The following is a 19,357-nucleotide window of genomic DNA, read 5'->3' as shown; positions in this document are numbered from 1 at the left end:
ACAAGCTTTGACAAGAGCGAGGAACAGCACTGGGGGATGGAAAGGAGATTCTGGATGGTAATGAGGGCCCAGGAAGGAACGATAGGAACATCGAAACATAAAGGAGATGGCTACAGGGCCACCATGGCTGCCTTCACCATTCTATAGATGCTGGGTCCAGCACGCAGCCCTGGCTCCATGGAAAACAAAGAGAAGCACTGTCCATTAAGGACAAAAGCATACTTCACAGCGAATCTTTTCACTGAACACACTGAACATGTCTTCATGGGTTTCTTCTCTCTGCCAAAGAAGTTTCACTTTGAAATCAAGAAAAGCCATAGTATTCAGTTTTGGTCAACCAGAAAACACAAGGCTGAGAAACCACAGGTCATCATGAGATTAAATCTACATGGGGTACTTATCCATGGACAATCTGGAGGTTACAATGCAATATAGATTCTCCACACGTGGCACTGCATGGACGCCATCAACATCGGCTTACCTTTCGATCTGGCCAATTGTATTTTGCAAAGATAGTGTCATAGGTGTCCACTGCCCCATCAGTGATGAGCATAATGGCCTGGCTGCAGATGCTTCCTTGTCCAGTGTGGTTGAACTGTGGAAAGAAAGAAGTTCAAACTGAAAAACTCATCAGAGGGCTCTGTATATCCATGAGACTTCAGAAGCATGACATCTTGGGCTTAGGAAGCCTCTTAAAATGAGAGCTCATTCTGCATCACCAAAAAGAACCTACAGGATAAGCCTTTCCCCACTTACGGATTTCCGTATTTGCTCTGAAAAACTGGAACTAAATACGAACCACAGAAGAGGATTCCTAAAAACACACACAGGGCAGGAAGTGAGATTCTAGGACAGTTAACCTCTCTTATCTTCAAGCATGGATAACACTTCAGAATACAAGTCCAAAGGAGTTGGCACAACAACCTTTTAGAAACACATTTACTGGCAGCAGAACAGGTAACATCTCTTTAAAAATCTAAATGAGTCCAGTTTGAATGAGTCTGATGGATGCAGACTGTGCTATGTGATAAAATCAAGGAGGTTTTGTACACATAGAGAATAAAGTCAGGAACGTGCCAATTCAGACTACACTGTAAGAACCCCATTTTTAGGGTTTGTTTTAAACATATATTTGTTAACATGTAACATTATGTATTTGTTTATGTATGTTAGTATGTATAGCATGCTGAAATTCCAAGATTGTGCCCACTGGGGTACAAAACTCTAAATTTCAACTTTCAGTTTTACATAGCATTTCAAAAGTGCCCAGCCTTTGTGCGTGGTAGCTTGGGTGACCAGACTATGGTTGTCAGACTCCTGTCCTTCCCCTGAATCTGGTGAAGAATCCCCTTAATGAATGCTATTAATGCTACAATTCAAAGCAATGTCCTTTAAAAACCCTACAATTATATGACAATGGGGAACACACAAAACAACTTTAACCTTCAGTAGTGAAAACTCCCACCACTACAATCCGTGAAGTTTATTCATTTATTGTAAAATTATTTCCTAAGTGCCCACACAGCACTGAGGATGAAACACAAAAATCTCTTTGCTTGTGTAGTTTGTATTCTATTTGATGAGATACCAAAGTAAGTAAGTAAATTATGTTGTAAGTAAATTATGTTGTATGTTGGATAATGGTGATGCTAAGTCAAAAAAAAAAAAAAGCAAGAAGGGGGATAGAAAATGCAGAGGGCCAACTTTAGAAAAAATAGTCGGGGAAGACCTCAATGAGAAGGTGACATTTGAGTAATACCTGAAGGAGGTGAGCATCTGGGGTAAGGGCCTTTCAGAGAGAGCAAAGACCATGTACAAAGGCATGGAGTGACAACGTACAGGCACGTTAAATCTGTTGACCATGACACGAGGGAAGGATGGAGGCAGCCCTTGGATTTGCTGCTGGCTCCTGATGAACCAGAGCTAAAAAAGCACTCACACTGAAGAGTAATGCCCAGTCTCCATGAACTTAGAATACTAATGGAGAGTCTGAAGTTGCAGTAATTTGAAAGAAGATTGGATGAATGGATGGATGGATGGAATGAATTGCCTCATGGCTGTATTAGGACAAAGCAAAACCAACTCAAAACATGCATGGAATACCATAGTACAGCAGAAAATACTCAAACACATCTCAGCACCACAAATTGGTGCCTAGGATAAGGTCTCTTTTCAGAATATCCTTTTCTCCATTTATAAGATGGCAATAACATGCTTATATGGTTGTTACAACACAGGTTATATGTTCATTATATGCTGGGCTACAAGTATTAACCTACTTAATCTTTACTACCCTCTGAGATAAGTACTATCATTATCCCCATTTGACAGGTGAGGAACAGAGACACAGAGAGATTAGCTAACTTGCCCAAGATCACACAGCTAATATCTGTCATAGCTGAGATCTGAACCCAGGCAGTCCGGCTCCAGAATCTACTCCCAGGTTCGGTACATTCTACCTATGGCGTCCCAATGATGAGATGACATTCCTCAATCCAATGGCTCCACAAATGTTCATTTCCTTCTCCTGCTCTTCCTCCCTTTATCCTTTCCAGTGTTCCAGGGTGGCACGGCAGTCACCAAGGCCACTACCCTGAGAGTGAGTGAGTGCTCCTTAAATTCTGTGCCCTTGGAAAGTGCCTCACTTTAATCTTGGCCCTGACAGCCATTCCTGCAACTCAGACTGGACAGATGCCCTTAAATTAATGAGCAGACAGGGCCCATGATACAGTATCAGTAGGTAGAAATACCTGAGAACTAAGGCCATCGGACCACAAAGCTTTCCACATAACTCCTATTCTACTGTCTTTATTGACATAACTTACTATTCTAGAAAACTCTTGCTCAGGAAGATGAAAACTGCAAATAACTTTATTGCTTATTCCAGGAACTTCCTGAAAGACCCGTCAACTCTTCAACAGAAAGCATCAAAGGACAATTTATACCCTAAAACTCTTTGAAACCCTGACCTCAAAATCTTCCCCTTGCTGCATCTACCAATCCTAAACTATAACTTAGGATTCGTACCCAGTTTCAACAAAGCCTCTTCCCTTTCCTCCACTTTGAAGACCCACCTCAACTAGACTTTCATAGTCTCAATAAATGACTTTGTCCTTTCCTCTCTGAGATGCTACTAAGATACTACCAACATAGTGCAATAAGAAAGAACAGCTTTGCAGCCTTGTCTTAACAACAGGTTGTTCTGGAGATGTTTTGGAGAGCCTGCAATACAACACAGCCTTCACGGCATTGGATAAACCCAGTGACATGCCACTGATGTATGCATTTGGTCACAGAGGCTGCAGAAGGGAAAAAAAAATCAGGACACCCCGGGACTGTTGTTCATATAACTCATTTGAAAACATCCTGGAAAAACTCTCCCAAACAAAAGGCAAGAAAGAGAGGGAAATAAAGATATCTGAACACTGCAGACTGGAAGAAGGGGCTGCCCGGAGCTATTTACTCAAAACCATTACTTTCCTCCGTGGCTGAGTCCCTGGTTTTCTCTGCAGCAATCTGCAGTTGGAGAATTTTGAAGAATGCAATTAAATTCAAATGCTTTGATGAGTAATATCTCTTCTCTTCATATTTGTCTAGAACTTATTTTTATTGAATAGCGAGAGAGATGGAAGTGTTTTCCATAATAATAACAATGACAAGGGCCTGATGATGAACTACAATTAGCTCAGTGATTCATCAGTTAGCAGTGAAAATTTCAATGCATCCTGACATTTAGAGCATTTGGTTGTGATTAACAGTCTTTGAAATGTCACCAAATTTTATTTAATTGGCTAAGAAAAATTTTTAAAAGGTAATCACTGCAAAGATTGTATTCATCGCCAAAAAATATAATTGCAGTTGTCACATGACAAGGTAGACGCTAACTACTGTAGCAAACTGGCTCTGTGTTCTTAGTGAATCTAATGAATGCAGCAGAGATCAATAGCTAGAAGGGTCTTAGAAGTTTATTTGAACGTGTCTTTCAAAGCCTTTAAGTCATCTGAGCAAATACTGAAACTGAAATGCAGGTAATTGCAAAACAGAATTAACTTCATTTAGTTATAGTAACCTCTGAACCATTCTAAGCTCTAACCATAATTGTCATTTCAAATTGTGTGTAAGAGAAAGAGAGAGAGAATGTGTATTTGTGTGTTCAAGAAATAGCTTTTTATTTCATACTGACTTGCAAAGGCAGGCATAATACACAGGAAGAGAATTGTATCACTAAAGGTCATATTGATGAAGTGGAAAATAGCTAAAGCTTCATTTTCACGGGAGATTAACCATCTCTGTTTTTCAGAGTGTTCGGCTATTTAAAAGCCCAATGGCAAGGGATGGGATGGAAATGTTTCTCTCTCTGGGATAAATGTACACTCAAAAGAATATGGTGCCAACTGTCAACCAATCTCAAGCAGGGACATTTTGTAACATTTTTGTTCCTTCCATTTCTCGCTTTCTGGAATTTACACTCAACCCCTCAGACTTTCTGACTGGCCAGACCCCAGAGGAGTTTTACAGGTGAAGACAAAGCAAGCAGGTGTGTGGAAGGTTCCCCTGGTTCAAAAATACTTCTCTCACCAGGTTTCAAGGGAAAAAATCCACCATGTGTTGGAGATTTCTCTGGCTATTAGAGGTGTTGGGAGTGCAATACACCCCCTTAAAGGATAAAAAGATATTATTATGCCTGAAGGTGTGCTTGGTAAGCTGTGACTTCTACAAGATTCTATCCTGAGGTTGTAATATGATGTAAATAGTTCCTGGGTCAATAAGTTTGGGTGCTGGTATAGACACACTTTAAAAGGTCTGATCACTGTGGGACTTCTAAGGCCTCTAGTAGCACAAGTGTATTGTGAGTCTCCAAAAGGAGGATGGCATCCTGCACCTTGACCACAACACCTACGTCGGAGCCTTGTGGCAAACCAGCATTCCACTGGGCATGCAGTGGGATCACTGACTTAAGAGTGTCTTTTTTTTTAAATTTAATTTTATTTATTTTTTTATACAGGTTCTTATTAGTTATCCATTTTATACATATTAGTGTATATATGTTAATCCCAATCTCCCAATTCATCACATCAACCCCTCCCTGCCGCTTTCCCCCCTTGGTGTCCATACGTTTGTTCTCTACATCTCTACATCTGTGTCTCTATTTTTGCCCTGCAAACCGGTTCATCTGTACCATTTTTCGAGGTTCCACATATACGCGTTAATATACAATATTTGTTTTTGTCTTTCTGACTTACTTCACTTCTGTTTGACAGTCTCTAGATCCATCCACATCTCTACAAATGACCCGATTTCATTCCTTTTTATGGCTGAGTAATATTCCATGTATATATGTACCACATCTTCTTTATTTAGGAGTGTCTTAAAACAAAATTGATAAGTGAAATGGATGGGGAGAGAAAAGGTGCCAGGGCAAGGAAAAGAAGAAAGGGTCAGATGAAGAGAAGCAGATATTCCTGAGGATCTGGGCAGGGAGTAGTACCAAAGCATCAAGAGTGGGAGCTGCTTCTAGAAACCATAGGCAACCTGGCAAAAGTTGAGGTTGCCTAGTGTCTCTGTGGTCACGGAGATGGCACTTCCCACCCAACCCAGCACTGCTGAAAGGGAGCAGGGCACCACTTCCTCATGCTGAATCCTCAGCCCCCATCCAGCAGGGTCAGCTTCATGGCATGTGACGTGCATAGCTGTACAGGGCCCCACACTTAGTTGAACACTCTGCTGTCACTCTCCTAAAATTCTTTTTAACTTTTGAACAAGGGCCTGCATTTTCATTTTGCACTGGGCTTCACAAATTAAGTGGCCAGTGCTGGGTCTATTCCTATCCCCATTTTACAGATGAGGAAAATAAAGGTAAAACCGAGCAGAGTTTTTTTCAAGGTCACACAGCAAGTTCTGAGTCAGGCTTCTCAGCCCAGCCTGCCTGACTCTAGAAGCCACAAATTTAAATACAAGAAGCGTCTCCTAACTCTCCACTCCTTTACCGCTTCTGCCAAAGAACAGGAAAAACAGAAATCTGCAGGGCGGCTCATTTCCAAGCAAGGGACTCCCCAGCTCAGAGTAGCCGCCCTCCTGCACTAGACACCAGGATTTAGAAATAAAGAGAACCAGTTTCCCAAATGTGGCAAGTCCTTTCAATATCACCCCCTAGCAAAAGTCTGCTGAGATGAAGGGCTCAGCATCTCCCAGTCCTGAGAAGGTGCCTACCCAGGGTTCAAAGCAGAATTTAAAGATGTAACTTGGTCCTTGACTCTGGTCAGTTATGTTTATTAATTATTAACACGCTGTTAATAGGCATGTGCTGTCCCAAACACCGAGTTGTACATAAATACTAGTTATCTGTAGCCAACAGCACTTTGGAGCGAGGTGAGAAGGAAGGGGCTCCAATTTGTATGAAGGAAGCTGAAATGACACCCTCCCTCCTTATTTTTCTCTCCTCTGCAGTTGTACATGATACTGGCTCAGGACTGAGATGTAAATGGCCTTCTATGTGTGAGTAGATATTATTGGTAAAAGAGTCTAGAATTAGGGCCTACCCTTGGCTTGAGAGGCCATTGTAGCTGAGTGGGAGAAACTCAAGTTATGGAGTCAGGCATAACTGACCACCAAAACAAGTGCAGTGCTGGGTGAATGCCCACCTGGAAGCTGACAGCAGGCCGCCCACAGAGCTACCTGGAGGCGAGGCCTCTGAGCCTCCAGCTGGTCTCCCAGCTCCTGCGACAGCTCAACATAGCTGTCACTTGTTTGCTTTCAGCTCCACCCCATGTGTTTTTTTTCCTGAAAACCACATTTCCCAGGCTCTCCAACAGTTTTGACAAGTTTCGTCTTAAGGAGAACAAACACTGAAGGCCACAAGAGAGAAGCCAAGGTATTTCTAAGTCATTTTTCCCTTTCTCTCTGCTTTGGGGGCCTGGGCATTTTCCAGCAATAGCAGCATCTCCTCCAAGGCACTAGCTTCCACAGGACAGGCCCTTCTCCCCAGGATTCCAGCTTGTGCTGGGCAGCCCCCTCCATGGTTTTATTCCCATCTGGACAGCCACAATGAGGAGGCTCTGATGGCATCCCTCCATCCTGTTGTCCTTCCTGTCCTAGAGAGGAGCTACCTCCTGCTGGTGCTAATTCATGGATTGGTTCATTCTTCGTTTGATTTCTCGGCTTTTCCATCCCCTGTGCCACCAACTTTCTGAGTTCAACTTCTGCTGTTTGAAATACCTAGAGTGGTTTCTATTTTTCTGCTCCTTAACATTTTAACTGCTACCTCCCTCGTCCAAAGCCACCATTATATGTCACTTAGATAATGTCCTTCCGGCTACTGTCCTTGTTTATCAATACAGCAGCCGGTGGATACTGTTAAAATCCAAGTTGGATTGTGTCATTCTCTGCTCAGACTCCAATGACTTTCCATCCTATGCAGAGCAAGAGCCAAAGTCCTCACTAGTGTCTATTAGGTCCACATGATCCTGCTACCTCCGTGATCTCATTTCTTAGTACACTCTTTCTTCCCCACTTTGCTCTTGTCACACTGGTCTCCTTCCTGTATTGTAAATATGTCAAATGTCCCTGCCTCAGGGCCTTTTCATTTGCTGTTCCTCTTGTTGGAAATTTCTTCCTCAAGATATCCATTATGGCGGCTCCTTCACTTCCTTCAGGTCTCTACTCCAACATCACATAATCAGAGAGCTCTTCCCTGACCTCACTGTGTAAAGAAGCAAGTCCTATCACACTGAAACAGTGGTGCTATTGTTCTCCTTAAGACTACTCACTTCATGTGTCTCTTCCCATTAGAACTGGGGTCAGAAAACCTCTGTAAAGGGCGACATAGTAAATGTTTTAGGTTTTACAGGCCACATGGTATCTATTGAAACTAATCAACTCTGCCATTGTAGTGCAAGAACAGCCATAGTCTATACATAATCAGGTGGGCATGGCTGTGCTCCAATAAGGCATTACTTACAAAAACAAGATGCAGTCTGATTCGTCTCCTGGGCCATAGGTTGCTGACCTTTTCAGTGGGATGTTAGGTTCATTAAAGCAAACCCTTTGTCTATTCTGTTCACTGGTGTATTATTCCCAGTGTCTGACACTAAAGAGCATGCAATATATAGTAGTTAAATAAATGATACAGAACCTGCATTAATAGTCATTTCTTTTCCTACTGCCCTCCCAGAGTAAAAAGATCACAAAGGTGCATGTTGTTCTAGGCTAACACAATTGCATTCAAGGGGAAGAATAACCAACCCAAGCTTCCCCAACATATTTCACAGGATGTTAACAGGTGCTACTTGAAAAAAGGATTCTTTGTTCAAAGAAGTGGGAGAGACAGCAGGTGAAGCGGCATTCTTTTTTGCAGTACTTACTGAAGCCTTGAGTGTGCACTGCGTACTGTGAATCTCCAGGGGGCTGGAGGGAGGGATAGGTAGAGCTTGTAGCACTCCCTAAACACACCACACAGAGAAGCCCTTCTCCCTCTGAACAGGGCCACAGGCAGGGACTCAGTGTGACCCAGTAAGAAGTGAAGAAACTCCATGAAGAAACAGAGTTTTTCAGGTGAAAAGAAATCTGCATTAGATGGTGCTCTAGTGTTGAGACACTAACAGCCCCAGAGTCAATGAGTGTGTCAGGTGAGTCCCCTGACCAGACTGCACCATCAACTCTGCCCAGCAGGGGGCCGGTATGGCTTCACCAGGTGGACCTGGTTCCCCAGATCACTCATATGGCCAGCCTTACCTTCCCCACATTCTATACCTGTGAATACTGCTCAGTGACAGCCAGGGCTAACAATAATGCTGGTCCACAACTTTAAAAAAAATCCCATCTATTCTCCTGGAGAAGAGAAAGGCAAATCAAAGAAGAGCTTACATCACTGAGAATGTTGAAGGCCTCATTCAGAGCTATATCCAGCATTCCGATTCCTTTGGCAAAAAGTTTGTCTAGATGCTCCCTGAAGTGCTGAAACAGCAAAGCAAAAAAATCCATTAGCGTCTGTCCTGTTATATGAAACACCAACCTTGAATGAACAAGCACATGCCAAGGCAAAACCAATGATTCTCAGACCCAAATGGTCATAATTTGGCTTCTGCCTTTCAAATTCAAAACATAAGAACTTATTCGATATAAAATTTACCTTCCATGTGTATTTTTTTAGCTTTGATTACATTTTAGGGGAAAAGACGTTCAGATTTTGGTGAAAAGTATGCAACTTGTTGAAAATTCCTGCTTTCCTCTCCAGTTTCATCTCCCATGACTCTCCACTCTCCCACCCTCTATTTTCCCACTCTTGATGATCTTTTAAGACTCCATGCATGCCCTCCCTCCACTGGGAACACACTCTCCATCCATTTTCTGCCCTCCCCTCTCCATCGTGATGGTCTCTCTTACCTACTTTTGGGGTCTCAGTTTGAACATCACCCCCTCCTGCCCTGGGAACCTTCCCAGAACACCCACCTGAGAGCCTGGAATGCTTCCTTGCAGCCCAGGCTGGCACACCAGGCTCAGATCCACCATGCACTTAGCACTGCAGGTGTGTAATCACCTGATTAGATTCCCTCCCCACTTAAGACTGTGATGTTCCTAAGACATGGCATGTCTGGTTGTCTATTGTCCCCTACATCTACCACGTTTCTGATACACAGAAGGTGCTCAATAGCCCCCTCCAAAGAGCCAAAGAGTGAGGCTAAAGACTGGATCACAGCATGAGAACTGTGACTATGGAAAGGAAATCCAGGCTACAAATAGAGAGGGCTTCGAGGAACAGGCAGATGGGAAGAAGCCTCTTCAGGAGCAGCCCCAGGACCTCCTGCTATGTCCGTTCCACAGAAGCCCAGCATTAGCTGGAAAGTAAAGGGGACAAAGAAAGTGACTGTGAAACCCAAACATTTCTGCTTCCCAACAAAGAGGCAAGAGCGGGACCAGGCGCACGCCCAGGTACACAGGAATGTACATGATGGTCACTGGCCCAAAGCCTATGTCCACAGCAACACAGCACCTGGCATCACTTTCCAAATGACCCATTCCAAAACCGTATCTTTTCTATTGAAATGAATTATTCTCTTTCCAAAGGCATCTATACCCTTGTCTGCTGGGGAAATGGCTGGAAAAGTCACTAGGAGGGAGAGGGGCAAGAGGGCTGGGTTAGTGGTAAAGGTTTGTCAGTGACTTCCTGGCCTAGGAGTGGCTTCCTTTCTCCTACTGTGCCTGGGACCCAACAGTGCTCCAAGTGTGCCATCAGCATCCACGTGGTGACACCCACTCATAATGTTTCTGCCTGAGGACTCCGAAAGTGATCGAAGCATCATAGAGACTGATCCTAGGACATGACTCATGGTTCTAAGATGCTGCTCCACCTGGAGTTTCTGGCCATCAGGATGGACTGCAGGTTTGCTGGCAAACTGGACTGGAAAGCTTGAGTGGGATCCTTATGGTGATCAGCTTTACTTATTTTTTTAAAAATAAATTTATTTATTTATTATTTTTGGCTGTGTTGGGTCTTCGTTGCTGCACACGGGCTTTCTCTAGTTGTGGCGAGTGGGGGCTACTCTTTGTTGTGGTGCACGGGCTTCTCATTGCAGTGGCTTCTCTTGTTGCAGAGCATGGGCTCTAGGAGCGCAGGCTTCAGTAGTTGTGGCTCGTGGGCTCTAGAGTGCAGGCTCGGTGGTTGTGGCGCACGGGCTTAGCTGCTCCGCGACATGAGGAGTCTTCCCAGACCAGGACTCGAACCCGTGTCCCCTGCATTGGCAGGCGGATTCTTTAACCACTGTGATCAGCTTTAATGACACCTAAGCCTAACATGAATCAAGGCTGGATGTGAAGTTGGCAAATCACCCTGGGGATCCTCATACCACCCACAAGACCTCTTCCCTGGTCCAACCCTTCCAGCAACCATGCTCTCATGCTTACCAGAGCAGCCGCGGTTCTGGAAGCCTGCTCTGTGTTAGGTCCTTAACAAACACCAGTCAACTGGGTCCTCACAACAACCCTGTGAAGTTCCATCAGCCCACTCTGCAGATGCTAAGACTGAGGTCCAGTACTGCGCCTAAATTCACATACCTCCAAGCTGCCTGGCACAGGTTCTACCCAGGTTGGCTTCAGCTGCTCTCATGCCTTTCTTCTTTCCACTACACACCTGCTGCTCTTTTTTTTTTTGGTGGGGGGTCGGGGGGATAGCCTGCATGCCAGGCACTGGCTATGAGCTTGACATACACCCGGCCAGTTTGTCTCCAGTATGGTTGCTCTTAATCCCTGCACTTGGGCTGCAGCTGAGTCTACAGGTGAGTATCAAGTGGCATGCTGAGGACCAGGGACACAGGCAAACCACACATCCAGGAACCAAGTTTCCTGCTTCTCTGTTCTTCTTGCTCGATGCCTAAGGCCCAGCAGGATGCCGAGCTCATGGCATGTTCTCCATGAGCACTCGGTGGACAAACCTAGGAAGCTGACTGAATCTGCGGAAGCCCATGCATCCCGTTGCAGGTGGGCAAGAGGGGATCAGAGCAAATCAGTCTGCCTTCTCCAAGAACCTCCACCCTTGGAAACCCGACTTGTGGGTGAGTGGTGACCACCAAGAGGACTTAGGCTTGGCGAGCACCACCTCAGGGTGGCCCCAACACACCCTACAGGACACAGAGCAGGATGACAGGCACATCAGAAAGTCTGGTCTTTAACTGGCCCCAGATTCACATCCCAGTGACTGGACGCTGCCTTGGTTCATTCTATTCATTTGATGTCATTTCTGTCAACTGCATTTAATTGTGCTCCATCACACAAGTTTACAGTTTTTTTTTAATAACACACCAATTTTTCTTTTACCCCATGTGTAGCTGCATGTCATGTGCAGAATGTTGCTTCAGGCAATGGTTGCTTTTATTGTTGGACATTTAGAGTAAAATGCAGTAACATGTCATGGAATTCCCCTCAATTTGCTATTATAACAAGGTCAATTGTGATTTTGTTTCTTCCTGGTAGAAAGTGGGTTCATATATGAGACAGAAAAAATATTTCCTCAAGTTAGAGGTTTCCAAATGATGTCACAGATGAAAGTTTCTCTCTTTATTTCTTCCTCCCTGTCCTCTCCCTCACGACCAAACTCCCTTTCCTCCTACTCCACAACCTAAACCAACTCAACTTCATCATCCCGGTCTTCCACGCTCTGCATTTAACCCTCAGCCCAACTCTCCTCCAAAGTGGGGACAGGGGGTCTTGCCTTCCAGGGAACCATCTCCTGCAATATGACCTCCACTAAGAGCTGCTCTGTCCATTATGGTAGCCAAGAGCTACATGTAGCTATTTACATTAAATTTAATTAAAATTACCTAAAATTAAAAACTTAGTTCCTTGATCACACAAGCCACATTTCAAATGCTTAACAGCCCCATATGGTTGGTGGTCACTGCACTGGACTGTGAAGATTAAAGAATATCTCCATCATCGCATAAAGTTCTATTGGATAATACTGACCTGGAGACACAAGGGCTAGTCTGGTCCTTCCTCTTGACTAATGGTGAGTCAGAGGAAACTCTAAGGCCAGTGGCTATGTGTGGTTTTGCCTGTCCAGCATCCTTTCCCCTTCTTCTGATTTTACTTCTTCCCCGCCACCCCATAATTTATATAAATTGGATGAGGCTAACATCTCTCTCTCTCCTTCCCAGATCAAGGGGTGGGCCCTTTGATCAGCCCTGTCCAGTCTGTGAATTCCATCCCAGAGGCCACAGTTGGCTTCTACTGGAACGTGAGGAAGAAGACTCTCTCCAGTGAGATTACTGAGAGGTCAGGGAGGCAGGCTGGTCCTGCCAGCAGCCACTGCACAGGAAGAGATCATCTGAATAAAGGTAACAGCCAAGGAGAACAGAGCCCACAATGGAAGGGGGTGAGATACAGTCAAGACAGCATGGCTTGAGCCCCTAGATCCAGCCATGCTTAGTTTTCTCAGGTAAGCGAGTCAATAAATTTGCCTCTTTGCCTGACCAGATTTAGCTGTAATCAGGCCACTCAATCCAAAGGACCTTGATGACCAAGCCCATCACAATAACCCTGGCTGAGACAATACCTCCCCAAAGACCCCCCCTGCATTACAATGATCCTTCTCATCTCATCTATGCCCCCCTCCTCCCCTTCTTAATCACTGTCATTGCATTACCTGGTTTGCACATTGTCTGAGTGCCCATGCCAGACAAAGACAGGCACTTCCTACACAGCACACTCGTGGGGCACATGGATGGAACAGCCATGGCTTTTGCTCCCCATGGCCTGGAGAAACTTGCTGAAGATGAACTCTAATTGTGTGCACTCCACGGGTAGTGTCTGAAAGGGAATGAAGGGGCCTGGCTGACTGCCCTGCAGCCTTCTTATCAATACAGATTTCTTTTCCTGTTCTCAGGTGTGGCTACTTACTGTAAGGTCAAAAATGTTTATATTTAATGCAATCATATTATACTTGTATGTTAGCAACTGGTATAGAGACCCCATGGACTTCGCAAGAATCAAACTGAACTGGGATTCAAGAGACTGAGTCCTAGTTCTGGCTAGTCCATTTACCGGCTATGACACCCCGAGGCAAGTAGCTTTGGCTCTCAGGCCTCAATTTTGCTCCCTATGAAATGGGGATGGGAAAGCTTCTGTGTATTGGGTAGAAAAGTGAGAGCATCAGTGCCTTAGAAGCAGCAAGCAGGAGCCAGATGTCTTGAATTCCAACTCCCACTCTGCCACTCACCCCCTCTATAAGCCTTAGTAAAGATACTGCCTTCATCTATGCCTTCTTTTCCCTCTTAATGCAAGAGCTATCAAGCTGACCTCTCACTATTATTACAGGAAAAATCATCTGAAAGAGCTGCAATGACAGAAACATGTGAGACTACTTTAATTTCATATTTGTTAAAAGAAATATTTGAAAAAAAAATCCTGCAAAACTTTACACCTTAAACACCTATGTCAACTTCCTGGTTTACAACTTTACAGTCTAATCCACCCTGAAAAATGACTTATTTCACCCTTTAAGGGCCAGGTTTTATTAAATGGAGAGACACATGGTTGATTTTACTGACACCAAGGCCTCAGTGTCTTTCAGAGCAAGCTACCAAAGAACAGGAGGTTCAGAATTAGCCGAGCCAGGAAAAGAGTCCTCAACAACTGTGTGCCAGAAGGTGGCCAGTTTCCATTATTTTTCTAAATTAAAATAAACCATTTATTGGGAATGGTGACAGTTCCATTTTATTATTAAACTTCAATAAAGGAGGAGGCGGCTGGCTTTTTATCTTTGCTTTAGGCACTCATGCAGCATATGCTGCTGCTCAGGAGAAGGCCTCGCTTCCAAAGCAATTAGTGCAGCTTAAAGCCTGGGGAGATGAACCAGCACGAGCGCCACGGCTGCCTATGCCTGATGCCAGCAGGCACGGCGAGGCTGCTTATCTCTGTGAAACAGTCACGACATCCAGGCCAGTGGAGGGGTCCTGAAGAAACAACCCTCTCCCTCCACCAGCATTTGATTTAGTTGAATCAATACTGATAACTCTCTTTGTGATAATAGCAATCATGTTTTTCCCTATGTAATTATAATGGAATGTTTGAGCCCTCCCAATTAAAAGCAGGGGATTAATATATAAAGTGGCCATCGGGAGACAAAACAATTCCCCATCCACAGAGTCACTGAGAGCCAGTGGTCCTGGCTGGGGTTACTTGGGGGAAAGGCTAACAACCACCTATCAATGATGCCCATCCAGGTCACTTGAGTTCAGCAGACCCAAATTTTGTGCCCATTACATCTGGACAAGGGTTGCTGCAGCCATGGGAAGGCTTGCAGAAATTGCCTCACCCAATTCCTCCAATGGCAGCCAGCACTGGCCGGATGATAACTGTGTGCTGGGCACTGGGTATTTTTCATCCATAACCTCAGTTGATCCTCCTAAACACCCCTAAAAGGTACTATTAGGTTCCTATTTTACACGTAGGCAAATGGAGGCTTAGAATGGTGAAATACTTGCCCAGGATGGCAGAGCAAGTAAGAGGAAGGTGGGTTTCAAAGTGCAGAGCCCCATATCTAAACCCATATGCAATCGGCCCCTTCCAATACACAGGGTGCAGCTCTCGACATCCCTGACAAGATGCAGCATACAGAGCCCTAGGGATGTCATGCAGGGCTGGTTTCATGGGTACATGACATATGCAGCCACACAGCGCCCCATGCTCAAAGGGCCCATGCTTGGTTTAATGCTACGCTGTCACTATCTTGAAATTCTTAATAATTTTACTGTTGAATCTATGTTTTTTGATGAGATCCAATGGAATAAGATTGTGCATGTGAGCGAAGAAGATATGGGAAGTGTGCAGGTCCCTGTTTCTTGCTGCCTGGGTCACACCTAGCATCTGTCAGTGCCCAGGGAGTGCAGAATTCTGATAGCCAGAGAGCAGGTGTTCATCAAACATGCTTGGCTTTGTTAGGTTACTTTGTATTGTGGCCACCAGGTGACAAACTAAAATTAAGGAGCTAGAGGTATGAGTGCTCTGTGGAAGCTCTCCAACCTTCAGCTCTATGAGTAACAGACATGGTGCCACTCGCCTTCTCCTAAAATAGGGATACTGCTCATGTCAATATAAAATCAGACTGAACACAGGAGCAGTGTCCCAGTGATCATGTCTGTCTCATTCTGACGCCAAACTCCTCATGGAAATTTCCAAAGAAGTCTTCACACATTGCAATGGTCCCATCACCAACAAGCTCCAAACCCAAACTGCAGCAGGTTGTTTGTCATAGGCCCAGAGGATCTCCATTCCTGCCTTCCGACCTGACTGATATTAGGCCACGAGATGATTTCACATAAATATGGACTCTTCATCATGATGTAATTCCTCCTGACAACAAACCCTCCTTCACCCCCAACCCTGGGATAATTCTCCCATGCTCCAGTGGAGTTTGAGAAATCCCCTGGCTTAATTTTACACCATCTTCTGGGCACATATGTCACGGACCTAGGGCATGAGCACTTAAGCTGAGGCTGATGTATATAAAGCACCCAATAAATGCTGTGGTCATCAGTATTACCTTCTCTTCTGTCTTGGGTACACTCTTTCTTTTCTGCTAGGTCTCAAACCACCCCCTGGACCACCTATTTTCCAGAAACCCTTTTCTCTAACTCTTTAGGGACATATTGTGATCTTTCTTGCCTGGGGAAAGCTACCCTTTGTTTCTTATCTTCTCACTACGTGTGCTCCCCCTCTACATGCTGCAGAGAGAAGCACTTGTACACATCTTGTGACACCACTACCACAAAGTGAATCAGACTGTCATTAGATTCCAGTGGGGAAGGCAGACTGTGTTTCTCAAACGGGAAAACACAATAGCCCAATAAAGCTGGTTTTAAAGAGGCAGGTCCAGATGCTTGCAATCTGGGGGAGAAACTACAGACCTGATAGAACTGTGTCTGAGTCAGTCCCCGTTTCTCCTTAACGGTGTATATTACAAATTGAAGTGTCTGGAGGTAGCAGCTGTTTAATACTAGTGCCAAGTTAGAGACAAGATGGATCTCCTGGATGTGAACAATGAGTATTAATTCATACCAGGTAGTCAGTTGAGCTACAACCTCATTTCAATGGCAGAAGCACTAACTATCCCATGTAAGACGATGATGAGCACAGAATTGGATATTCTCTGCAATCTGGAAATACCTGAAGTGGAACTGGTGCCTCCACAGAAGCTTTGCACAGCAGGGCAAGGTGGGGTCCAGGAGGACTCCCTGCCTTATCAGTTCATCATCCTCCTTGTGAGGCCTCTGAGGGAGCCAACTCTGAGAACCTTCCAGCGACTGAGGAAAGCCACAGTCCAAATGCTACTTGGACAGAAGCACTTGCTTTGTGTCTCGCCTGGCAAGATGCCGTTGTGTGTGTGTAAACAGGCAGGCCTCACTCTTCACATCTTTCTGACATTTCTGAAGGTCCAAGTTCATAAACTTTATAAAAACCTTGATTTGATTCAAGTTTGCTTCTTGGAGGAAGGAGGCTTTCATCAACTGTAGTATATGAGACCAGACAGAAGTCACAGCTTTAGTTCATTCCAAACACAATGACAAGCTCTGAAAACTTCAGCTATGAAGAGGTGTATATTTATAGTTGGCATCTCCATGAGAGAAAGGACTTCATTTGTCTTGCTCACATTATGGCCCCAACACCCTTATGGTGCCTAGCTAGCCCAAGGCAGACACTCGAATACTTGTTGAATCAATGGACAAACTAAAATATATAAAAAGCCTTATATGAATGCAAAAGTTAAATATGATTGGACCCAAGTTCAATTCTATGAATTTCTTATAGGGAATTAATCAAGAAAATATGCAAATATTTATACACAGATGCTTATTACAGCATTATTTATAAGAGCAAAAAAAAGGAAAGCAAACTATATTTTCAACAATAAGGAGGTTGAAATGCTCTGTAGCCATCTAAAATATTGTAAAGATTATTTCAGGGACTAGAAGGGTTATCACAACTTGCTATTAATTTTAAAAGACATTTAAAGAAGTTACAATCTACCTTTTTTTAAAGCACATATATCTGATATAACGGCCTTCAGGATAAACACAATGGTATTATAGTGAGTTCTTTTTGGTAAGATTACATGTGACTTTTAAAATTTTCTTCCTTTTGCCTATCAACATTCTTTATTATTTTGTATAATAAGAAATGTTAAAAATGAAAGCATCATTACACAGACAAAGCCTCAATGCTGTAGATGAGCCCCCTCTTCCTAGCATGTCCACATTTGTGGAAGAATTCCAAATTTTGGAATCAGCCTTGAAGCCACCTTTCAATTTGTAGAAATACCAGGTTGCTCCATACGACAGACAAACATGCTATCAAGTGCCCATTGCATGCTTCACTCTTGACCTGGAGCAGTAGGGACAGTGGAAGAGATGGTCCTTGCCTTCAAGGGAACCAGAAAAACCCACACAATGACACCTCAGAGGGGCAGGCCCTTGAAAGAAAGGAAGAGAGTGGATAGATGAGGCAGAGAGAGCCTGGCAGATAGGAGGAATTCTTGGAAAATAAAAGAACTAAAAACAGTTGGGTGAAATAAGCAGTCTTGGGGCCTTGTTTAGGAGGAGGCCAGGGACAGCATCTCTTCCTCTTCGGTGGAGCCACCTACCTACATTCTCCGGGCTGGGCGGATGGCAGGGCCAGTGCTGTCTCCTAGCCCAGCTCCCTAATTGATTCTGCCTGTGCTACAAATGCAACCGACTCGCTAATTAAGGCAGAGCTGATTGAAGCTTGTCCTCATCTGTGCTTATTTCTTCTTTCCACACGTTTGTTGACAGTGACACCGAACAGAGGGGGACCACCCACAAAAACCTTCAACTTCAGACAATGGAAATGTCTAAACAACAGCAGGCACTGCACTGCTTCAACTCCAGCTTGAAATCTCAGATTATGGGGCTGGTGTGTTTTAAAAGATCCCAATGGAAGCTCCTTCTGGGGTGGTAGTAAAGAAGAGATATACCTCTAGTGGTCGGATAAACTTTCACACAAGTGAAGTAGAAACAAATTTAACACTGGTTCAAAAAAAAAAACACAGAACCCTAAAACTGAGTCTACCTACCTCAAAACTTTGTACAGTAATTCAGAACTCTTTTCTTCTTATTATTATGTAGATGCTCTTTTGAAGCCATCTTATAAACAGGTAAAAAAAGAGGAAATATTTCTCAGAGCTAATAAATGAGACCAATTCCAGGGTTGGCTTCACACAGGAACCCATGTTTAGAAGGGCCCAGGTTTAATGATCTGCGGCCACCACCCTGCAATTCTTAATTTTTGGACAAGCGGCCCCTCATTTTCATTTTGCACTAGGCCCTGCAAATTATTTAGCCAGTCCTGATGTCAGCTTGGCTTGGGGCAGACATAGGGACAGGAACTTGGCATTGTATTAGAAGACTGTCTTCATTCACAGACTTTTGTCTCTACATAAATGTCTACTCATGTTCATCAATGCCTGGTTTTATTTCCCAGTGTCCTAAAAGGCTAAAACATAGCATTTTATCCTTAACTGGGAACTGTACACGGAGTCCTTCACAGCTATTAGTTTGATAAGCCAGCTATTAAAATTAGCTGGTGTCAAATATCAGGAAAAATGAAGAGTTTTAGAAGGCATCTCCTAACCATGAAAATATTTAATATTTTAACTCCAAAAATAACTCATACATTTAAATCAGGCTCCCAAGGCTTGGAATGGAAACAGTAATGAGAGATCAGAAGGTACATGCTATATACACTACCAAACATAAGGTAGATAGCTAGTGGGAAGCAGCCGCATGGCACAGGGAGGTCAGCTCGGTGCTTTGTGACCGCCTGGAGGGGTGGGATAGGGAGGGTGGGATAG

At 44.1% G+C, this 19,357-nt stretch overlaps 1 protein-coding gene across 1 annotated transcript in view; it reads right to left on the bottom strand.

Moving 5' to 3' along the window:
- The window catches only part of CACNA2D3 (calcium voltage-gated channel auxiliary subunit alpha2delta 3), a 781,826-nt gene that overhangs the window by 381,210 nt on the left and 381,259 nt on the right, over window positions 1-19,357 (bottom strand). Inside the window, exons 10-11 of the mRNA XM_029243037.1 lie at window positions 8,863-8,952; window positions 482-595 (exon numbers count right to left, since the gene is read on the bottom strand). Of these exons, the coding sequence (XP_029098870.1) occupies window positions 482-595; window positions 8,863-8,952 (204 nt within the window). The remainder of the gene's footprint in view (window positions 1-481; window positions 596-8,862; window positions 8,953-19,357) is intronic.

This window comes from Monodon monoceros, unplaced genomic scaffold, assembly GCF_005190385.1.
Source record: "Monodon monoceros isolate NGI ecotype Baffin Bay Population unplaced genomic scaffold, NGI_Narwhal_1 Super_Scaffold_3, whole genome shotgun sequence".
NCBI classification, from domain to species: Eukaryota; Metazoa; Chordata; class Mammalia; order Artiodactyla; family Monodontidae; genus Monodon; species Monodon monoceros.
Note: the sequence above shows the minus strand (reverse complement) of the source record. Positions and strands in the feature narration are given on the sequence as shown.